This window comes from Helianthus annuus, chromosome 14 (genome assembly GCF_002127325.2).
Source record: "Helianthus annuus cultivar XRQ/B chromosome 14, HanXRQr2.0-SUNRISE, whole genome shotgun sequence".
NCBI lineage: Eukaryota > Viridiplantae > Streptophyta > Magnoliopsida > Asterales > Asteraceae > Helianthus > Helianthus annuus.
Window position 1 is genome coordinate 129,852,741 of NC_035446.2, and position 23,888 is coordinate 129,876,628.

Sequence of the window (23,888 nt, forward strand, 5' to 3'; positions counted from 1 at the left end):
TATAAAATGACCGAATTCTCGTTCTCGTTAACATAAAAAATGGATGAAGTTAACCCAGTAAATTAAAATAATAACAGTAAAACATTTTTAAACACACAAGTAACAAATAAAATCTTTGAATTAAAGTGATAAAATGATTCAAACCACAAAATTAAAATGGCATTTAACTCTTTCAAATATTTTCAATGAAACACTTGAGTCTGATATATCAAGAGGTTTTTGACGTTCACAAAGGAAAAAAAACATTCCACACCAAGGGCAAAAACGACACGTGGTAGCGAGTGATTCGCTGAAAGAACGGCAATGTTGCAGTTGCAATGCACCTGCATTTTCTCTCAGAGTCACACACACTCTCTACTTTAAATACGTTAGAATTTAATTTCTAGACTTAGATGTTTCTTTAATCTCTATGTTTTGCGCCACTTTATAGTTTAGTTTAAAGATTTCTAGACTTAGATGTTTCTTTAATCTCTTAGAGTCACACACACTCTCATTTTAGTCCATTTGTTAACTTCATTATTTTTTTTTAATTAACGAGAATTGCAATTCAGTCATTTTATATGTAACTTTGTTAACTAGAAGAACAATTCAGTCATATAAAATAACCGAATAGCACTTCTAGTTAACAGAAAAAATGGATGAAGTTAACCCAGTGGATTAAAATGGCAACGGTGAAACTTTTTTTGGATCCACATGCGAAAAATGAAACCTTTGAACTAAACTATTAAAATGGTCTAAACCATACTGACTAAAATGACATTTAACTCTATTTTCTATAAATGGAAGCCATTGAATTTTTTTTAATGGCGACTTTCTTGTGTTTGGTCACCACACTTCTCAAATTGGAGAGTCTCGTTGCCCTACTCCAGCCAGACTATGTTGTCTTAAATGGGGCCACGCTGGCTAGTTTGGCTTGGACGTTTCCCCGGGAAACCATACCGCCGGTTGCCATTTGACAATCATTGTGCCACTACAAGAGCAGAACTCTCTGGTGTAACACACGATGGGACGAAAACCCGAGTGAGCTCGGGATTCGAACTGACAACCTCACACAAGGCGTAGCTCAAATCCTTCATTGCCTTGATACACCAAAAGTGACACAAGTGAAGGTTATATACTCACAACATACCCATCAATTTGTAAGTCCGTGAAGGTTTTCGTATGGAGCATTGTTGTTGTGAGCTAAAACAACAGAGAAAAACTTGGTGTTCCTTGTAAGAAGGGTTCGGTCATTTTATATGTAATTTTGTTAACTAAAAGGGCAATTCGGCCATATAAAATGACCGAATTTCCATTCTCGTTGACAGAAAAAATGGATAAAGTTAACCTAGTGGATTAAAATGACAACGGTGAAACCTTTTTTGGACCCACATACGAAAAATGAAACTTTTAGACTAAACTGACAAAAATAATCCAAACCACAGGGACTAAAATGACATTTAACTCTTAATAACATTTAGTATTTAGTATAAACAATATAAAATGAAAATTACGATTGATTTTACAACAAAATCCCTTACAATTTGGAAATGACGAAAATGCCCTCTAACACTACCTAGCTCCCAGCACCTGCAGGCTGCAACCAATCGTTCATACCACCTTCTTCTTCACGTCTTTCTCTCTCTCTCTCTCTCTCTCTCTCTCTCTCTCTCTCTCTCTCTACTCCATAGTTTCTCTCTCTAGAAAAATCTCTGAAAAAATCCGTCGTCTCTGCTCATCTTCGCCTTCAGGCAGATCTGTTTCTATATTTAGTTAGGTACGTCATCCTTTCATCTTTCTCTGTATATATATATACGAAATCACCACATTTTATGTGTAATTAGATTGTGTAATAATATGCGTTTGATTTTGAGTTTCATCTGCTTTTTTGGTTTTCCTTTTACAATAACGTTTTCTTTTGTTGGTTTCTACTTGTAGAAAATGGGGCTTTCATCAAAATGTTTGCACTACACACAGTCACACACACAAACACACACTACACACATTTACGTCAATCCTCTCGTTGTTCTCGGAAAAGTAAAAGCTATAATTACATTATGTTACTTTTTCTCTGCATATACATACATACATACATGTCTCGCCTGTACGTACGGAATAACTTCTGATTTTTCTTTGTGGTTTTTGATATACAAGCATATATACATGGATGAAATGACTGTATTGTACGTACGCACGTCATATCTTAGTGTGTGTATGAAGGGGTATGGTCCCAGATCTCGCGTCAGCATCGACCGCGAGTGACCATTACCCTTATCAAAACCCCCACTAGCTAACAACCTACTTGTGCCCATGCGAGAACGCGTCGGCACAAGGGTTGAATCCAATCTATCTAGTAATGAAGGAGGACTTACATGAAACATGAGAACGCTAGAGTGATGCGACATAGCATCACATCTGGTGTATGAAAACGGAAGTATTCACAGCGATTCGGCCTCGCACCGCATCCAGTGAACACTTCTATCAATACAAGAAAGCCTTACCTTAGGCATAGAAGAAGATGAACATAACGGTGCGGCTGGCACCGCACCATATGGGCATTTTCGTCACGACAAGGGATGCAGGCAAATAGTCTCCGCGGACGACGATGCGGCTAGCACCGCATCTCGCGTATTCCTTGATCACAAGTAGGAGACGCGGTAACTTCAGACGTTACCGCATGCAGCGATGCGGCTTGCACCGCGTCCTATGCACTCAACAAGTGGGACTGACACCACAGTGCAAGTACCAATGGCAGTTACCTGTCAGGGCTACGTAAGCAATGGACTGACGTGGCGTAACCTCCACAACCGACAAGCCTGACACACCTGCAAACGTGCAGCACGTCGTCAGTCCATCCATCATCATCCTCCTTCACTCCTCGGCTATAAATACCAACCCCAAACCAGGTTTGAGATATCTCTTCACAACTCTCTCACTACTACTACTATCTTACTTTGCTTCTCAAGCAAACTAATGATTCTTACGCCGGAGAGTGGTAACAAGGAGCACCCCCACCCCATCCTCCTTGTTACGAGTCACGGCTTGTTTCCTTGTGCAGGAGATCAACCACCGGTGATCCAGCCAGCGATCCTCGAGAGGAAGAGATTAACCCTTCTTGACGAGACCAGTATGTTAACCCTGCCCGGTTAACCATTGTTTCATCATTGGCGCCCACCGCTACTCTTAGCATTTTCTAATCTATCATTTTCCCTCTCTCAAGATCATGACTGATCACCAAAACAACACTGCGGATAACCAAAATCCCCCAATCCCACCTCCGGTAGGGGTCAATGCCTCGACCTCCCAACCCGGACACATCGGCACGTCCACACAAAGGAGTCCCTCCTTTATGTTTGGACATGACTTATCATAGTTCGCATCTGTCATCCCACCAGGCATGACCGTTCATACCTGGTACGAACAGCAGGCAGCCCTGCTGACAGCAGCATACAACCGCGCTTGTACGGAAGCGAATATACAAGCTGGGCCTACCCAAGCACCGCACACCCCTGCTGAGCGTATTTTACAATACGACGACAGGATACATTCACGCCCGGCTTCAAGAAGCCGACGTGAAGACCGCGGATCGTCTTACTGTTCGGTCCACACCCTCAACGAGGACGATTCCTCATACGGGTCCCACACCAGAGAACCAGTGCATACGCGCCTTGGCCCCCATGGCGAGGACAGGAGGCGATCAACCTCCCGACGCGGCCCAGGTATTCAGAGCCGATTGGGCCCACAACCATACACCGAAAGGTACGGCCATACCGACCCTGACGACTGTACCTACCGCGGGGATTCACATGACAACAGCAGCAGACCGGGAGGACGCAACTACGTTCCTCCCAGTCACCCCCGCAACACATACCTTAGGGCGGCTAAGCGCCCTGCGAATGAACCATACAGACCAAAGGCAGCGGCCGAAAATTTCAAGTTCGGCACGCGGATCGCCAACGCCCATGTCACCACGACAAAGTTCCCATTCAACGTTGAGAAATACAGTGGTTCGACCGACCCGGACGACCACATGAACATCTTCATGGGCGCGGGCATCAACGGCCAGTGGGATGAACCCACTTGGTGTAATTTTTTCCCCCAGACCCTTACGGGCCTAGCCAGGGCATGGTTCGATTCTTTGCCAGTGGGATCACTGGATTCATTCGAGGACTTGCGTACCAAGTTCCTCGCCCATTTTAGCCAGCAGCGACGCCACGAACGTGATTCGTTGGACGTCATGAACATCTTGCGAAGGGACGACGAATCCCTCGAGGCATTCGTCGTCCGTTACAATAAAGAGTGCCTGGAGATAGGTGACGTGGCAGACCAGATGGCACGAAACCACTTCATCCGGGCCGTCAAAGACAGAGAGATGATTATGACCATCTCTGGCAAGGAGAGCCTGCCCAAAAAATGGGAGGATGTCATGACCGCGGTCAAGACATACGCCCAGACACAGCGGTCACTTGAACCGCACGTGGCAAAGGCAAAGCCTCAAGCCGAAACGTCCCACCAAGGGTCCAAGCGTAACAATAAACGCAACCGGGACGTGGGGAATCGTGATATTTCCAAACCGTATTTCCCGCAAACCAACACGTTCGACCCAAGGAACTACAACCCTGCCCGAGACTGTCGGGAATCAAAAAAAGATTCTCGGGACCGCAACTGGACCGAGATCACCATGTCGCCAAGTGAGGTCCTCCTTGCGGACCCACAGTTCTTGCGACCGGCACAACCAATGAAGTCCAAGAAAAATCAGGACCTCACACTCTACTGTGAGTACCACAAGGACTCGGGCCACACCACCAACAACTACATCAGTCTCCGGCTGGAGATTGAGCGGGCTTTAAAGGAAGGGAAACTGGAACACCTTTTGCTAGGTGGGTAAAAACCCACCAAGCGCATCACCCCTCATGGCGAAGGTACCTCCTTCGGGAAGAGAACCATGTACGTGGCTTCCACCCTCATGATCCACGGAGGCAAAGGCAGGCCACGCAAAGCGGCGAGAAGGCCGGAATGTGACTGTAAAGACGAGCAAGTCGTCTTTCCAAAAGTCCGACGCGGACCGCGCGATAGGCGCGCCGTCGTTATTTCAGGCCAACTGGCACACTACTGCACCGAGCGTCTATTCATCGACCCAGGCAGTACATCTGATATAATCTACGAACAATGTTTCAACCAGTTCGACCAGGAGGACAAAGATCGGTTGTAAGCAGTAGATTACCCGTTAACCGGGTTCGCAGGGGAAACTGTCTTTCCCCTGGGCCAGATTACTTTTCCTGTGCGTCTTTCCAACGGAAATCGCACAAGGACAGAAGAGGTAAACTTCATGGTTTTACCTCACACCTCCAGATATGACGTACTCCTCGCGAGAGAATACTAAGGAGATTTCAATATGATTACATCCGTCCCCCACTCTGCGGTTGGTTTCCCAACCGAATCGGGGGTCGCGATAATCTATGCCCGCAGGGACGTCATGATGTCGAACGAAGTATGTCCGACCAAGGTCGCAAGGCCCACTCCCAACGACCAACCAGAAAAATGGGTTCTCAACGCGAGATACCCAGAACAAAAGGTCACATTGGGTCACGCCTTATCCCCGACCACCAAAGCGCACCTGAAGCAGCTTCTATTCAGGAAACAAGACATCTTCGCATGGACACCCGCAGACATGACCGGGGTCTCACGTGATATTGCGCAACATCACTTAAATACCTTGCCAGGTATTAAGCCAGTGATCCAAGGCCAACGCCACCTTGGGTCAGCTAAAAATCAGGCGATACAAGAGCAGATCGAAGAACTGCTCTCCGCAGGCATTCTGCGGGAAGTCAAATACCAGACTTGGTTATCCAACCCAGTCATGGTAGAGAAACCTTCCGGGGGCTGGCGCATGTGCGTCGATTACAAAGACCTTAACAAAGCCTGCCCAAAAGATTGTTACGCGCTTCCAGAAATCGACGAAAAAGTCGATAATATCGCACCATTCAGGTGGAAGTGTTTCCTCGATTGCTACAAATGGTACCATCAAGTACAAATGGCAATCGAGGATGAAGATAAAACGGCATTCCGGACTCCCACCGGAAATTACTGTTATACAAAGATGCCGTTTGTGTTGCGCAACGCGGGCTCAACCTATCAAAAGTTGATGAACGACACTTTCCGCGGGCAAATAAGCAAAAGTGTCGAAATCTACATGGACGACCTGGTCGTCATGAGCATGGAAGAGGATACCATGCTCACGGATATTGAAAGAACATTCCAAACTCTGCGAAGCGTTAACATAAAGCTCAATCCAGAGAAATGCTCGTTTGGAATGGAAGAAGGCAAATTCCTTGGGTTCATCGTGACTAAAGATGGACTCAAGGTAAACCTGGAGAAAGTCCAGGCGATCGAGCGCATGCCATCGCCTTCATCGACGAAAGATATGCAACAACTAGCCGGCAGGCTAGCGGCACTCAACAGATTCTTAGCCAACCATGCAGCTAAGTCTTATCCGTTCATCAAGACCCTGAGGAGCTGTTCAAAGAAAGAACAATTCCAGGGGACCACAGAGGCTGAACTGGCCTTCCGGGAAATGAAGGAGTGTTTGATACAACTCCCAACTCTAACCGCACCACGCAAGGATGAGCCACTCATATTATACCTATCCGCCGCGGATAACGCGGTGGGCGCGGTATTGATAGTGGAGCGAAAGGGGGTTCAAACACCCATCTATTACATCAGCAAGATGCTCAACGACCCAGAGACGGGATACTCAATAATGGAGAAGTTGGTGCTAGCATTAGTGCACGCTTCAAGACGGTTGCGACGCTACTTCATAAACCACGTCATCACAGTGCTAACCAATTACAGGATCGGCCCGATCCTATCCAAACCAGACATCTCTGTGAGATTAGCAAAATGGGCAATCGAGCTGGGCGCGCACACGATACACTATAAACCGCGCCCCGCGATTAAAGGCTAGATCTTAGCTGATTTCGCCGCCGAAGTACCGGTGAATCGCATCCAAAAATGCGAAGAAGCACAAACTCCTGCACCAACGCCACCCTCTTCAGAAACATAGGCACTATTTACCGATAGTGCCTCCAACGAGGAAGGTGCGGGTGCAGGTCTGCGACTCGTCAGCCTTGACGGCCAAGAGCTTACATATGCAATCCGCCTCGATTTCAAAAGCACAAACAACGAGGCAGAATATGAGGCCCTGTTAGCGGGGCTACGTTTAGCAGTCAAAATCGGCGTGCAACATCTGGAAGCACACGTTGACTCTTTGTTAGTTGCAGGCCAAATACGCGGCGACTATGCCGCAAAAGGGGATATCATGATCCTCTACCTCGAGCAAGCCCTGCAACTAATATCCAAATTCGCTTCGTTCAATATTCGCCATATTAATCGAAGCGAAAACAAGTCCGCAGATGCACTATCAAAACTTGCATCTACCAGCTTCCAACACTTGGCAAAGGAGATACGCATCGAAATTCTGCAAAATCCCTCGGTACCCCTACGCCAAGTCAATGTCATTCAATACGGTACAACATCATGGATGACACCTATTATCGCATATCTACAATCAGGTATGACTCCTGAAAGCAAATCAGAGGCACGCAAGCTACAATACAAAGCGTGCCATTATTAAATGGGAGACGGTATCTTATACCGAAAGTCATACCTCGGGCCACTCCTGCGATGCGTCGACCCGCAGGATGCCACATACCTCATCCGAGAGATACACGAGGGCCTATGTGGCATACATGCTGGACCACACATGGTAGTGGCCAAAATCATGAATGCCGGGTATTACTGGCCTGGCATGCACCTGGACGCCGTCAAAGAATTGCGCAAATGCATTGACTGTCAACGTCATGCTCCAAAAACCTTGCGGCCAAAGAACAACTTAGTCCCCGTCACAACCGCATGGCCCTTTCAGAAATGGGCAATTAACGTTGTGGGACCTTTCCCTAACGCTCCGGGTGCGGTCAAATTTATCATAGTAGCGGTCGATTACTTCACAAAATGGGTAGAAGCAAAACCGCTCGCCTCAACCACTGCTATGATAACGAGAAAGTTCATTTGGGAACACATCATCTGCCGTTTCGGATTACCAATGTGCATTGTCACCGATAACGGCACCAACTTCGCTGCCGACGAATTTCAAAAATGGCTAGAAGAACTACATATTGAGCACATATTCTCATCAGTCGCACACTCGCAAGGGAACGGCCAAGTTGAGAGTATCAATAAAAGCCTAGTCGAAGGGATCAAGGCGCGGTTGGGAACGGCCAGGCGTGGCTGGGTCGATGAACTCCCAAGTATCTTGTGGGCTCACCGCACAAGCCCAAAAACAAGCAATGGGGAAACACCCTTCAGCCTAGTCTACGGTTCAGAAGCGGTGATCCCCGCAGAAGTAGGTCTCCCCTCTCCTAGAATGTTGGCTATTGAAAAACTAGACAACAACATGGAACGCAGGATCGATTTGGACCTCTTAGAAGAAAGGCGCGAAAACGCTGCCATCAACGAGGCCAAATATAAATCCAAACTTGAAAAGTACTACAACACGCGCGTCCGCGTTTGTACTTTCAACCCAGGAGACTACGTCCTACGTGACAATCAGGCATCTAATGCCGAGCGCCCAGGCAAACTTGCCCCCAAGTGGGAAGAACCCTACCTCATCAAAGAGGTCTTAGGGAAAGGCGCGTACAAATTACAAACGCTAGAAGGCGAACCTATCGCACGAACATGGAATGCACAACAGCTTCGACGTTGTTATATGTAAGCCATGTTCTTACATTTCTCTATGTAACCTATCGGGACGCAGGCCATTTGCAAATAAATAAATAAGCAATTTTACACATTATTGTTTGTTATTACTATTACAAATGCGTGTTCCACTTTGCGGTATCCCAAAAACAGATTGGCAAAATCTTCATTCGCGATACCCATACAAAGTGGTAACCACACACAAATATTGTAATAGGCCAGCAGAAGGCAAAAAAACTTGCATATTTATCCGGCCGGATAAACAAGTTTTTTTTAACACTTAACACAATTCCTGAGCCCAAAAAGGCAAACAATGGAACTGACGCGTACTCATACGACAAAGGTATGGAGTACACTTGACCCCATTCACAAATGGGTAGAGTTCCGGATATATAAGCTTTTACAAAGCTTACACAATTCTAAAACCCTAACGCGGTAAATAACAGAATTGACGCATACTCATACGACAAAAGCATGGAGTATACTTGACCCCATTCACAAATGGGTAAAGTTACGCATACATACGTTCAGACATGCAAGAATTAATAACACTTGTACAAACTGAACAAAAAACTTTATATTCAAAAAATTCAAGCACCCACGTGATGCTCAATTAATTTACATAAAGTTCCTACTCTATACAAGAGGAAAACAAAAAGGAGGCACACTAGCCAACCTAAACCCTATTTTGTACCGCTGGTTCCCGCATCCCCTCCGGCACCACCAGCGGGATCTTCCTCTTCCGCATCCGGATAAAGCATCCGCAGGCGATCAACATAGTCCGCAGCCTCCAAACAATTGTCCAGTTCCTCTACACAGGCAAGGGACGTATCATAAAAGGAGACTTTGGCCGCTTTAAGAAGCGACTCGGTATCCACATCCCGAAAGCCGGATCGCTCTTCGATATCACCGCCTATAGACATGACGTTCATATGGGAAATACAGCGGTTGTAACTAGCTTTAAAACCAGCGTCAGGAGCACGCTGCTTGACCAAGTCCAAGCCAGCTGCGGTCTCAGAGGCATCCATGATAGCCTCAACAATCTGCAATAAAAAGATCATAAGTCTCGGATGATAATCTAAGCAAATATAAAGGCAACGGATACTTACACGCGCGATACCGTGAGTCCGCAACCACTCACGGTCAGCCTTCAGCTGGTCAAAAGAGGACACCAAGGCATCCTTGGCCTCAACAGCGGCATCAGCCCGCTCCTCCGCAACAGACACGCGGGCAGTAAGGTCTGTAACCGCGACCTCCCGGGCCTGAACCTCAGCCTGTCAAAAAACAGAAAACAGTTTACTCGATAAACATTTTCAAAACAATGAAGGAAATATACAACAGAGGTAACGAAACATACCTGAAGGCTGGCAACAACTTTATCCAAACGAATGCGCTCCGCATTCGCCTCTTCAAGAGCCATAGAGGAACGGCTCTCCTTCTCTGCGGCCTCTTCAAGAGCCTTTGCAGCACGCGCCCCGGCTTCTTTGGCCTCTTCAAGCGCCTTTAGGGCCTCGGCCTTCGCCTGCTGCGCTTTAACCGCAATGGCCTCAGCTGCAGCTTTTTCCTTGCCCAAGGCAACGTTCGCTGCCTTGGCATTCGTTAACTCCTGCCGAGCACGAAACAGAGTGTCATTCTGCTTAGCCCAAGATTCATTCCACTTCTTACGCTCATTGGACAACTTTTCGTTCCAACTCTTGCGTTCATCAGAAAGGAGTTTGGCAAGAGTACGAACCTGTTTCAGCTGAGCAGTGGCAGCCCACTCCGCGGTCTGTTTCTGCTTCTCAAAAGCAGCCCTCTCTTTCTCAAGCTGATCCGCACCCGCACGAGCAGCCTCGACCAACTTCTCCGCATCAGCCCGCAGCCGAGCAGCTTCTTCCTCGCGGCGGCCCAACACCTTGTAATCTTCCAAAATGGCATTAGCCACAATGGAAGATTCTATTAACATTGTTGAGAGCTAGTTTATGCGCAGCTCACGGGGTGCAGCACGGGCACGTTCCACTTCAAAAGGGTTGCCCAGACCACCCAAAATCTCCTTGCATGCAGAAAGGTCATTGGAAATATTATCTCCCTGCATAACAGTCCAGGGGGGTCGGTGATACACAGTACTTCGACCCTGGGTATAGGTGCGGTAGTAATACTCCAATTCAGACTCCCCAGGCTGAATTGGAGGCCCATCATAACCCGCACCACCGGCAGACGAACCGGTACCTTTCTTACCAGCAGGAGACCTCCGCGGCTCAGCATCATGCTGCCATGCTTCAGCACCAGTTTTTTGTGGTTCGGCATCAGACTGTTGTTTCCCAGTATCAGCAAACCGCACACTCATATTATCTCCCTCATTGGGAGAGATCAGATTGTTGGACGAGTCAACGGTATCGAATATCTGGGTCGCAACATTCTCTGCGGTATCCTCCTTCCGCACGGTAGACTCAGACACCACCTTGGCAGGAGGTGTCGAGGGTACCTCAGTCGCACCCGCACCCGTGGCACGAGGGGGTGATTCCGGAGCATCAAAGATAGAAAAATCTTCATCTTGAGGCTCTGCAAAAACAAAGTCAAATAGCTGTCAAAACAAGTTATACATAACATTTCAGACAAGCTATGCAACACTTACCAACAGTAACCGCAGGTTTTTTCGATGTCGGAACAGTCCTCTTAGACTGCAGCCTCCGACATTTCGGTCCACCGACACCAGCAGCCGTCTCTTCTACTTGCCTTTTCCCCGCACCAGACTGCGAGCCCGCAGCTGTACCCAAACCCTCAAGGGTATCAGATACTATCACATAATCCAAGTATCTACGAAAAGAAGAGTGAGAGATACCTGCCGCCTGCGGTACCAAATGAGGCACAACAGGGACCTCCGATATTTTCTTTTGGCGAAAGCGCACGCCTTTCACCGTCTGCCTCTTAGGCACACCCTTCGCATCAGGATCCCCTAAGGCCCCAAGATCACCTGCATGAAAACCATGCAAGAGGTGAGTAAGTGCAACCATTATTGTTATCACAAAAATAAAGGATTCCTAAACATACCTTTGCCCCGCGGCAACTCAACTGCTAATGCGGCTTCAGTAGGCACCCGGAAGTTATCTCGAATGATAACATTAAACTCCTCCTCGCCATCCGCACAAACAACTTTTTCCACCTGACCCTAGAAATCCGGGGCAAACATCCTCCATACGGGAGCGTCCTCTGATAACAAACGCACAAGTCAGTAACGCATACACGGATAAGAAAGTTAAACAACTGAAAAGTACGTACCACCACTTTTCTCCCGCACCACGAGCTTCGACTTCTTGTTCCTCCTTGTCAACATCATGCGCAACACCCACAACTGGGTGTTGGTCAACTTCACAGACTCAATGGTCTGCAACTGCGGAAACCACTCCACCGTCTTCACACTAGGGACCCCAATGGTCTCTGCTATGATCGTCTCGGTCACGTTCCGAAACGTCATCCTTGCAACAATGGCAGCAGCCTTGATGTAAAAGAACTTCTTCTTCCACATCGTCAACCCCTTGGGAGGAGTCATCAGCTTGGGACTACCCTCTCGCTGACGGAAAGAAAAGAACCCCAAGGACACCGTCAGTTGATAAAACCGTCGGAAATCTCCAACGGTAGGCTCTATACCAAGAGCACGAAATGTAAATTCGAAATTTCGAATCCGGATCATTACAAACGGACTCATCTGAGAAATGTGGACCTTGTACCACTCCAAAACCTCGACAACAAAAACGGTCAAAGGTAACCGGAGATTGCAGTCACCAAAAAAGTCTGCCCACATGGTCACGTAACCGGCCGGAGCGTCGGCACCGGTGTCACCTTCCGATGGGTAGACTGCCCCATATTCAGGGGGCATTTGAACGTCAAGCATTAGACGATCAAAGCTCTTCCTGGTCCACTTTAACGCCGGTAAACCACCACCGGCGGCTCCCTCTTCTTCTTCCTCCACCACTACCGGCTGTTCAGGGTTTTCACCCTCCACATTGTGTGGACTTGACGGTTCAGCCATCAGGTATATCGAGGAAATAAAAGAACGTGAGTGGAAAAACTAAAAACCTCACCGGAAATTCAAGAAATATCGTCGGAGAAGACAAAGAACAAGTTTTCTCTCACCGGCAAATTTTTGAAATTTCGAACAAGTGAGAGGTAACCACGAACGGTTTCCCCTTATATACCCATCGCAATTAATGCGGAGGGAGAAAACGAATCATCACGTTCAAAAAGAACGAATCGCGCGACACCACGTGTTAAGCGCCGTTTTCGCTGACGGTTATCACGCGCGCGTGGCCGCCCACGCGCCTGACACAAGAGACGTTTACACTCTTTGCTACAGTGCATTTAATGCCTCGGGCAGTGCAAACGTCCTTTCATTTCAGCACATGCCAGGAAGATCTCACCAACTTCCACCAACTCACACGTGAGATCAGCCACGTATGCAACAAAAAGCGACTACATTATCCAATTATAAGCGGCATGCGGTTTCTCTGGTATACCGCACCATAACCCATACCGCATGTCGTTTTTTAACATACCCCTAAAAATAGGTAAAAATATATATCTCTACACTATAAGGGGGTATAATACCTATCCGCACTACCCACGAGCACACGTGGAATATGCGAACATGACACACACGAGCCCGTTCAGGTGTGTCAGATGCTCAGAACCAGCGTTGTTCGTTGGACTGAACCGCATCTCAGACACAGGTAAACCGCATCGCCTTCATTCTCTTCAAGCTTCAAATCCCTCCTGTCCGGTTCACAACCGCAGAGGGTACATGAACACCTTCTTTAACATAAGGAAGGAAGGGAATGTACGCGCGCGCACATCAGCAACCCTGACTCCTGAACCTTCAAGAGCTACATCCGAGCAACACACCCACTTCGAGCGAATATGGTAATGCAAAACCGCAGACACTCACGAGGAGCTACGGACATAACCATAGCTTCCGCAGACTGGTTGCTACGGAAGAGCCAACCTCACTCCACATCACCGAGCGAGGCTACTTCAAGGCAAACTCGGTATTGGAGCGGGAAGGTAAGTGGCTCCAGAAAGAACGCAAATAAGCGCTCTAAACAAACCCTTGTCGAACAGCAAGCGTCCGAACAGCGGTAACAAGTCTGCTTATGACTTTGTTTACCCGCCTATGGGCCGCACAGAATAAACAATGGTGGGCATACCCTTGCCTATGACCATGTTTATTTACCCATAGTACAAATCTACATTGTTCGACCAAACATGGCCAACAATGACGCAACGAGGTAACCGCAAAGGACGTGCGGTTACTAGAGAGCTATGACGACGAACACGAAAACCCAACAAAAAAGGGATCGTCATCTCATGACTAGATGCTGAACATAGAGCTTGAGCAAAGCACTTACAAGCATCAACTACTTTTGATCCCGATCTCAGAGATTGATCCAAAGTTTCTTTTCTTCTTCATGCACCAATTCAACAATTGGTTTGAAGACAAGACCACCTCTCAGAGGTTGAAAGCCTGTGCATACCTTCAAACCACCATCTCAGAGGTTGGTTCGAAGTTTGTGCAGCATTACTAACAAAGTCTCCAAGAGACCTTCGGCACAACAACAGGTGGCAAGCCACCTGGTGACATAAATCGGCTGAGAATTTCGCATCAGACGAAATTCCTTCACCGATACGGAAGAGGCGTCAGATGACCCTTCCAGACCTCCAACTTGATTTACATACAGAAAAGACCACACATGGTCTAGGATCTTCTCCAGACTCCAAACTACCTTCCAAACACCATAGTCCAGTACTCCTCCCACATACAACTTGTATGTGGCAGCAACACTAGACTGGGGACTTGAAGGGGTATGGTCCCAGATCTCGCGTCAGCATCGACCGCGAGTGACCATTACCCTTATCAAAACCCCCACTAGCTAACAACCTACTTGTGCCCATACGAGAACGCGCCGGCACAAGGGTTGAATCTAATCTATCTAGTAACGAAGGAGGACTTACATGGAACATGAGAACGGTAGAGTGATGCAACATAGCATCACATCTGGTGTATGAAAACGGAAGTATTCACAGCGATGCGGCCTCGCACCGCATCCAGTGAACACTTCTATCAATACAAGAAAGCCTTACCTTAGGCATAGAAGAAGATGAACATAACGGTGCGGCTGGCACCGCACCATATGGGCATTTTCGTCACGACAAGGGATGCAGGCAAATAGTCTCCGCGGACGACGATGCGGCTAGCACCGCATCTCGCGTATTCCTTGATCACAAGTAGGAGACGCGGTAACTTCAGACGTTACCGCATGCAGCGATGCGGCTTGCACCGCGTCCTATGCACTCAACAAGTGGGACTGACACCACAGTGCAAGTACCAATGGCAGTTACCTGTCAGGGCTACGTAAGCAATGGACTGACGTGGCGTAACCTCCACAACCGACAAGCCTGACACACCTGCAAAGGTGCAGCACGTCGTCAGTCCATCCATCATCATCCTCCTTCACTCCTCGGCTATAAATACCAACCCCAAACCAGGTTTGAGGTATCTCTTCACAACTCTCTCACTACTACTACTATCTTACTTTGCTTCTCAAGCAAACTACTGATTCTCACGCCGGAGAGTGGTAACAAGGAGCACCCCCCACCCCATCCTCCTTGTTACGAGTCACGGCTTGTTTCCTTGTGCAGGAGATCAACCACCGGTGATCCACCCAGCGATCCTCGAGAGGAAGGGATTAACCCTTCTTGACGAGACCAGTGTGTTAACCCTGCCCGGTTAACCATTGTTTCATCAGTGTACAGATTTATTATTTTCTTTTATGGTTTTTGATATACAAGCATATTTTATATTATTAATAATATATACATGGATGAAATTTCTGTAAATTGTACGTACGGAGGAGGTATCTTACAACTTGGATATTTTATTTGTTGGGTTTTTTTTATCAGATATTAGTGTGTGTATAGATTTATTATTATTATTTTTATTTTTTATTTTTTGCCTTTTGATATACAAGCATATATATACACATGGATAAATTGTCTGCACTCTTGTACGTACGGACGTCTTTTATAATCATCATATAATTTGTTTTATGTTACTTGTTTGTGTTTAGAGTGTGTGTATATTTGTATTTAATATATTTTTTTTTTGGATTTTTTTATCTAAACTTGTATTTAAGATGATCTTAGTACAATAGTTGTATATTATATGGTGACAGAAAAAACAAAATGAAACGTTCAGAAGAGGAAGCATCAGAGGCACTGCCATTGCCACCACCGCCGCCGGTGGTTCCACCGGGTGTTGTTCCTGCTAAAGTCCATGGCTCGAACCGCACACCGATGGCTAGACGCGGGTCAGGCACCAGAGGGCAGAAGATCCCACTGTTGGTCAACCACTTTAATGTGAAATTGAGCAGCACCAGTGACCACTTCTATCAATACAGTGTATCTCTTCTGCTCTTATATATAGTTAGTTATATACTACTATTTTACCACCAATGTTGCCAACTTGTGATATAAGCACTTTTTGGAAGATTGACTAATTTTGACCATTTAGGAAGTTATTAATTAAGATGACCAAAATGGATATTACTGTGAAAAGGAGACAATGTCTGACCCGAGTAATTTATCCCAAACTAGAAGTGAATTGTTTTATATACATATGCCTTTTTTGTTGTAAAATTGTAATATTAAAATATTAATATGAAAAAAAAAGTCGGGTTAAAAGGTAGTGTTTGTGTCAGCCCAAAAAGCTTCTTGTCGTGTGTTTGGGTTCACGTCTCACACAAATTTGGGGTTAATATGTGTGACATGATTTTTGGGTTTGTGTCGGGTTAGACTGGCCAACCCGCGAAAACGACCCACCCTTTTAGCACCTCTATTTGGAACACATGCAATTCATCCCAAATCCGAGTGTCAATTAAATTATCAGTGATTTTTATGACATCTATATCAAACTTGTTGGTAAAAGATAGCTGACATCTTTGTATAATGATTCAGGTCATAGTTGTCAATACCGATCGTAGCGATCGCTATAGCGCGCTATGTAGCGTATAGGTCTAGTGTCGCTATTAGGGTTGCAGCGATGGATAGCAAGAATAGCGACACTTTATTTATTTATTTTTTGTTTTTTCAAATATATATATAGCAATTAAATATAGCTATAAATAGCTGGATTTTAGGTTTTTGATAAATATACATGTAAAATAGCATATATACCAAGGTATTTTGATATAATATAAATATAAAATTTTAATTTTTTTTTTCTAGTGTATCGCTATTTATAAAATAGCCACCCGCTATTTATCGTTATCGTTATGTAGCATATAAGTACCTTGTCGCTATTCGCCATTAACAATTATGATTCAGGTGGCTTTATTCTATGAAGACGGAAATCCTGTTGAGGCAAAAGGTGTAGGCAGAAGAGTACTCGACATGCTCTATAAGTTATATAAATCGGAGATGGGTGGTAAAGGGTTTGCATACGATGGTGAAAAAACTCTCTTTACTGTGGGCCCATTGCCAGGAACTAAACTTGAGTTTCCCGTGCTGTTGGAGAATCTGTCATCAAACAGGTACACAATGTTTAGTTAATTTCCGTAAGAATCTTGCTGATAAAAGATAATGACCATCTGTTGTTTGTATAGAACTGTACGCGGTGGCAACCCGAGTGAAGGGGAAACCAAGAGATCAAGGCGTCAACCTCAGTCTAAGTCATACACTGTGAAGATTAATTACGCTACAAAAGTACCGATTCAATCCATTTTCAATGCACTCCGAGGACAAGACTCTGAACAGTTCCACGAAGCTGTAAGGGTGCTGGATGTTATGCTGAGGCAACATGCTGCAAAACAGTAAGCGTACTTACTAGTTACTACTAATGAATTACAGTTTACAAGGTTTCTGTTTATTAATCCGAATCATGCATGTTTTGTGCTGTATGATGTATGCAGAGGCTGTCTTCTTGTTAAGCAGTCTTTCTTTCACAATGATCCAAGAAACTCGATAAGTATTGGTGGTGGAGTTGTGGGCTGCAGGGGCTTTCATTCGAGTTTTCGGGCCACTCAAGCGGGTTTGAGTTTGAACATGGGTAATTGAGACTCAGCACTCCGTTTATCATACGTTGTTGTGAATGATCTATTGGTTATACTATAATTGTTGTGATATTTGCAGACGTTTCTACTACGATGATAGTCAAGCCCGGGAAAGTTGTGGATTTTCTTATAGAGAATCAAAATGTCAGAAGCCTAAGGGAGATCGACTGGATGAAGGTAACGAACCCACTAGTCTGTTCTGTTTTATATCTTTTTAAGTAGCTTTATTAATCTCATATGTGTATAAAAATATCAGGCTAAACGGTCGTTAAAGAATCTCCGAGTCAAGACCTTTCCCTCTAATCTCGAGTATAAAATCATCGGGTTGAGTGAGGAACCATGCAGGCAACAGACGTACGTGCTATTCGTTTGCCAATATTCTGAAAAAAAAATGACATTTAACAAAATGGTTTAAACTTTAAATGATAATTTTTGTAGGTTTTTGATGAAACAAAGGAATGCAGACAGTCCTAGTGATCCCATAGAGATCACAGTCTCTGAGTACTACGCTAAGTACCGTAATCAAGAGCTCATCGCGTCTCACGATTATCCATGTCTAAACGTTGGGAAACCGAAGCGCCCGGTTTACATACCACTTGAAGTGAGCAATATTCATAGTGCATTTTAATTTAAATTTTGTTAACATTCATCATTAATGTTTTTGCATTGATTATAGCTCTGTGAATTGGTCTCGCTTCAACGGTACACGAAGGCATTGTCAAGTTTGCAAAGAGCGAAACTTGTTGAGCAATCCAGACAGAAACCACAAGATCGGATGAACTGCTTGACTGATGTAAAATATTGACTAATATGTTAAGCTAATCAAGATTAGTAAAAGATATATAGAACGCTAGGGTGGAGATATAATAGGAAGTTTATTTGGCTAGGAAGGCTAGGAAGTGATCTTGACCATCCATTTACTTAATCAAGGGCTAAGATTAAATCAGGGAAATTGAAAGTAAAAAAAGAGGCGCGTGACTTTTTTCAGGGGCAATCTAGTCAATCCAAGCCAATAGTTTCTCTCTCCTCCAATTCCCCCCATTTTTTAAACGTTAATAACTCTTTCATACGACATTATTTTTTTATAAAAATTGCACCAAAAAAACGAGTGTTTTTTTATCTTTAAAACGAGTATACTATTGCTATATTTTGAAAAAAAAAATTTAAAACCCCGTTGCGTAAAACGCAATAGAAAAAACCCCAGTATCGTAAAACGCAATGAAAAAAAAACCCTAAAAAATGACATTTTTCTAAAACGCAATGCACAAAAAACACAAAGAAATGACTTTTTTGTAAAACGCAATGGCCAGAAAACACATAAAAATGTGTTTTACCTAAAACGCAATGCACCAAAAACACAAAAAAATGACTTATTTGTAAAACGCAATGGCCAGAATACACTTAAAATGTCTGTTTTCTAAAACGCAATGGACTGAAAACACATAAAAAAGTGTTTTACCTAAAACGCAATGCACCAAAAACACAAAGAAATGTCTTATATGTAAAACGCAATGGCCAGAAAACACTTAAAAATGACTCATTCTAAAACGCAATGGACTGAAAACACCTAAAAAATGTGTTTTACCTAAAACACAATGACTAAAAACACTTAAAAATGTGTTTTTTTCTAAAACGCAATAGCTGTCTGTCACTGTGAACTGTCTGTCACTGTGAACTGTCTTATTTCTAAAACGCAATGGACACATAAAACTGTCTGTCACTGTGAACTGTCTGAATTGTCTACGAATTACTGTCTTCGAAATGAGCCAATTTATGGAAATTTAATTTTTCAACCCCAGCCAGGGGCTCTGCCCCTTGGACCCCGCCAGGGGCTGCCGCCCCTGGGACCCCGCTACCGGGGGCTGCCGCCCCCGGACCCCCGCAAAGATCGTAAAACGCAATGACTAAATAAAAAACCCAGATCATGAAAATGAAATTAAAGAATTTCTTACATGGATCGAAGCCGATTTCTTCATCAATTGACGGAATTTGAATGATAGAAACACTTATCAACGCTCGAATCGAACGAATCGAGTGATTATCTCCAAAATCACCGGAAAAAACGAGATTTTTTTATGAAATTAAACTGGGTTTTCTTCAAAAAAAAAGCTGAAGAACACGTTGATCGGGTTCTGAATCATTGATTTGTGATGAAAATCGCACTATAATGTAGTGATTATTGAGATATAAAGTGAAGAAATAGTTGAAGATGGTGGATTTTGAAAATGATGGGTTTTTGAATTTACTGGGTTTTGAAAAAGGAAGAAGAAAGAGTTGGATTGACTAAAATACCCTTTCTCTTTATTTTAAAATTTGCCACATGTCATAATTCTATGGCTTCCTATCCTTCCTAGAGAAAATTAACTTCCTATTTGATCTTTACCCTAGAACGCTAACCTGTGCGTAATTTGTTGTTTTAGGAGCTAAAGAGAAGTAACTATGCTGCTGATCCTTTGATCAACTCAACCGGCATCACAATCAACACAATGTGTACTCAAGTTGAGGGCAGAGTTTTGGAACCACCGAAACTGAAGGTTGGAAACGGTGGAGACTTGTTTCCTCGTGGTGGCCGTTGGAGCTTAAGCAACAAAGTAAACGAATTCTTAAATTTTGGTTATTTGAATTTTTTTTAATGATTTAAAGTTCAAATTTTGTTATTTTTGGTTATTTAATGCAGACATTTGTAGAGCCGACACAGATCACGCGTTGGGCTGTTGTGAATTTCTCTGCACGCTGTGACACCAATAGCCTATGCAGAGATCTAATGAGGTGTTGTAAAGCGAAAGGAATTGTGAGTTAATTCGTATATTAATTGCGTACTTTTTTGTGGTGAAAAATAGATAAAAACGATACAATTCATAGTATTCTTTTGATACTTGCAGCATCTTGAAGAGCCACATTCGGTAATCCAAGAGGATCGACAGTCTAGCCGCAAACCTGCTCCTGCTCGTGTTGAATTAATGTTTGAAGCTATTAAACGAACACTTCCGGGCCGACCTCGGTTTCTTTTGTGCATCTTGCCAGAAAAAAAGAACCCTGAAATATATGGTTTTTAACTCTCTTTCTTCATCTTAATTTCTCTCTATTTTTGTTAACTTATAATTAGCATGAAGTTGTCGTTAATCTTTATGATGACAGGTCCGTGGAAGCGAAGATGCCTCGTGGAAGATGGGATCGTTACACAGTGCATGGCACCCGCTAGAGTCACCGACGCGTATCTTGCAAGTCTGCTTCTAAAAATCAATGCAAAGGTCCTCATTTCAAATAAATACAGTTTTAGTAATTTATTTATTTTTTGCAAATTTCAGAATTCGAATCCAATTTATTTATTTGTATGTAATTTTCAGATGGGCGGTTTAAACTCTCTGCTATCTGTTGAATGTTTGCAATCTATACCGTTGGTTTCAAAGATTTCGACCATAATCTTTGGAATGGATGTTTCGCATGGTTCACCTGGCCGTTCTGATGTTCCTTCCATTGCTGCTGTACATTTTAAACTTTAGATTCTTAAATTTCTAAAACAAAATATGTGAAACAATAATTTTTGTTTTCGGGAATGTGTAGGTTGTTAGCTCGAGAAAATGGCCACTGATATCTCGGTACAGGGCTTCTGTCCGTTCACAATCTGCACGGGTCGAGATGATAGACGCTTTGTTTAAACCTGTATCTGCAGTAGAAGATGACGGGATGATCAGGTTTGACTTAATTCTACACACACACACACACACACACACATATATATATATATATACGCTACAATTATATAAGCATTTCAATAACTTTTGAATTGGTTTCAGGGAACTGTTAATGGATTTCTATCAAAGCACTCCGAAGCTGAAGCCGGAGCATATCATTATTTTCAGGTATGACAGTTTGACATATATACCCCTACAATTATATACCATTGATTAATGAATTATGATCTTATTGTAGGGACGGAGTTAGTGAGTCACAGTTTGAGCAGGTGCTGAACATAGAGCTTGATCAAATCATGCAGGTTTGAACTTTGAACATTTAATTTCTAGATTTTATCTGTTAACTTTGTAATTAAATTAAAATCAGTTAAAAATTTAAAATAATGTGTAATTCAGGCATGCAAGTTTTTGGATGATAAATGGAATCCAAAGTTTTTGGTCATGGTGGCCCAGAAAACTCATCACACCCGGTTTTTTCAACCCAGATCCGATGCTAATGTTCCCGCAGGTTACGTATCTGATTCTTGAAAGTGTTATGATCAGGAAGAACAAAAACTCATTATTTTTTCGTTTTTTTTTTTGTTGATTGTTTCAGGAACAATTATTGATACTAAAGTCTGTCATCCTAAGAACAACGATTTTTACCTTTGTGCTCAAAACGGACCAATTGTGAGTATAATTCGAACAATTATATATATATATATTTCTATACTATACATATGCGTGTTTGTCGCTGAAAAGTACATTGGTATTTAGGGAACTACACGGCCTACTCATTATCATGTTCTTTTGGATCAAATTGGTTTCTCTGCTGATGATTTGCAAGAGCTGGTTCACTCATTGTCCTATGTGTAAGTCGAATAAAGAATATTAACTGTGGAATTAGTTAATTAGTGACTGATTCGGGCGGTTATGGATTATGCAGGTACCAAAGGAGCACGACTGCCATATCAGTAGGTAATTTATAAATAAGCTGTCCTCTTTTTTCATATGGTTTAGTTAAAAATTAAAAACAACCTAATAAGATTTTATTTGTTGTTTTAAATGTGCAGTTGCTCCGGTCTATTATGCCCACCTGGCAGCATCACAGATTTCCACGTTCGTGAAGTTTGATGAAATGTCGGATACAGCATCCAGCCACAGTGGTGGTGGCGGTGGTAGTAGCAGTGGTGGTGGTGGTTTCACCCAGATTCCCAAGTTACATGAGAATGTATGCAGTTCGATGTTCTTCTGTTGAACACCCAAGTAATTAACAGGCAGGGGATGATTTATGAAACTTTGTTGTGCATTTCTATCTGGTTTGAGAATTAGGAGTTAAGACTTAAGACAGATTGTGTGAACATTTTATCTACTATCAAGTTTATCTTATTTGGTATTGTGGGCAAAACATATTCAAACTGTTTAGAAAAATAACACTCTCTAAACCGCCAGCTGAAGTACTTTTTCTCCCTAATGATTGTTGTTTTTTTGGTGTTTCTTAGGCTGGACGGTATGGGGACCGTCCCGCCCCATCGCTGTGCCCCCTCTCCATTTCCCCCACTTCGTCGCCGTGCCTCCGTCGTCGAGATCGTCGGGGGTGCGACGATTTGGACGGGCCTCCCCCCTCTCTCACACACCTATACATACAACATATACATATATATTTTAGGCACATCCCCATTTCCTTACTTCCATCCTCTTTGCCCCATCCTCACACTCGATCTACGTGACGCTTACGTAACGGATTATCCTCCAAAGATGAATCTCTACCATACCACATAGCCTTATTGAATGCTATTGTTTAAAAGCACACGTCACCTACAATGTACTTTTTCATATAGACGGATTAAACTAAGAATCTCAAACAAGATGTGTGATTAAATAGTAATACACTAATTCTTAACTGTATTTTAGTTTTAGATTTAGAGTAGAGTACAATTTCAGTCTTTGTGGTTTACACTCAATCGCAGGTTCAGTCCTTATTTGAAAAAATTCAACACTCCAGTCTCTAACGTTGTCTATTGCTCTCAATCAAACCCCTCTATCAAACTTTTGTTAGTCAACAGTTTGGATTATGGTTAAAAGACCATACTACCCTTAAGGGACCGAAACTGCTATACAAATAAGTCAAATCCCCTTTTAGCCCCTCTCCACACAACCACCGCCGCCCCTCTTCACACAACCACCACCAGTTTAAACTGAATTCCAAATCAAAGACATTTGAACTCATGCAAAAAGCTACACTGTAGTTGCACTTCTGATCGCTACCATTGCTTTTGCTGTTGAGTATGTTGAGTATACTGTACCAGGAGGTCCAAAAGTTTGAAGGAACATCATAACATATTCCAAAAGTTTGAGAAAATCAAGGATAAAAAAACCAGAGTCCACCTGACCCGACCCT

The 23,888-nt window shown here is 43.8% G+C and overlaps 1 protein-coding gene and 1 long non-coding RNA gene across 2 annotated transcripts; one reads left to right on the forward strand and one right to left on the reverse strand.

Annotated features, from left to right (window-relative positions):
• The first annotated feature begins 1,671 nt into the window (after window positions 1-1,671).
• Window positions 1,672-22,907, forward strand: LOC110903763 (protein argonaute 4A). The gene is made up of 22 exons (XM_022149552.2): window positions 1,672-1,756; window positions 15,939-16,164; window positions 17,089-17,294; window positions 17,367-17,573; window positions 17,673-17,809; window positions 17,893-17,990; window positions 18,070-18,167; window positions 18,252-18,414; window positions 18,490-18,606; window positions 20,234-20,404; window positions 20,491-20,604; window positions 20,696-20,861; window positions 20,952-21,064; window positions 21,161-21,298; window positions 21,378-21,508; window positions 21,611-21,676; window positions 21,747-21,810; window positions 21,905-22,016; window positions 22,104-22,177; window positions 22,265-22,359; window positions 22,434-22,465; window positions 22,561-22,907. Exons 2-22 carry the CDS (start codon window positions 15,949-15,951, stop codon window positions 22,743-22,745), a joined length of 2,703 nt encoding a protein of 900 aa, XP_022005244.1. The 5' UTR covers window positions 1,672-1,756; window positions 15,939-15,948; the 3' UTR covers window positions 22,746-22,907.
• On the reverse strand, window positions 9,753-10,153 carry LOC118486655. The gene is made up of 3 exons (XR_004879362.1): window positions 10,091-10,153; window positions 9,843-10,007; window positions 9,753-9,776 (listed from the first exon to the last, which is right to left on the reverse strand). It is a non-coding gene; the product is annotated as an uncharacterized LOC118486655 (long non-coding RNA).
• Window positions 22,908-23,888: the final 981 nt, after the last annotated feature.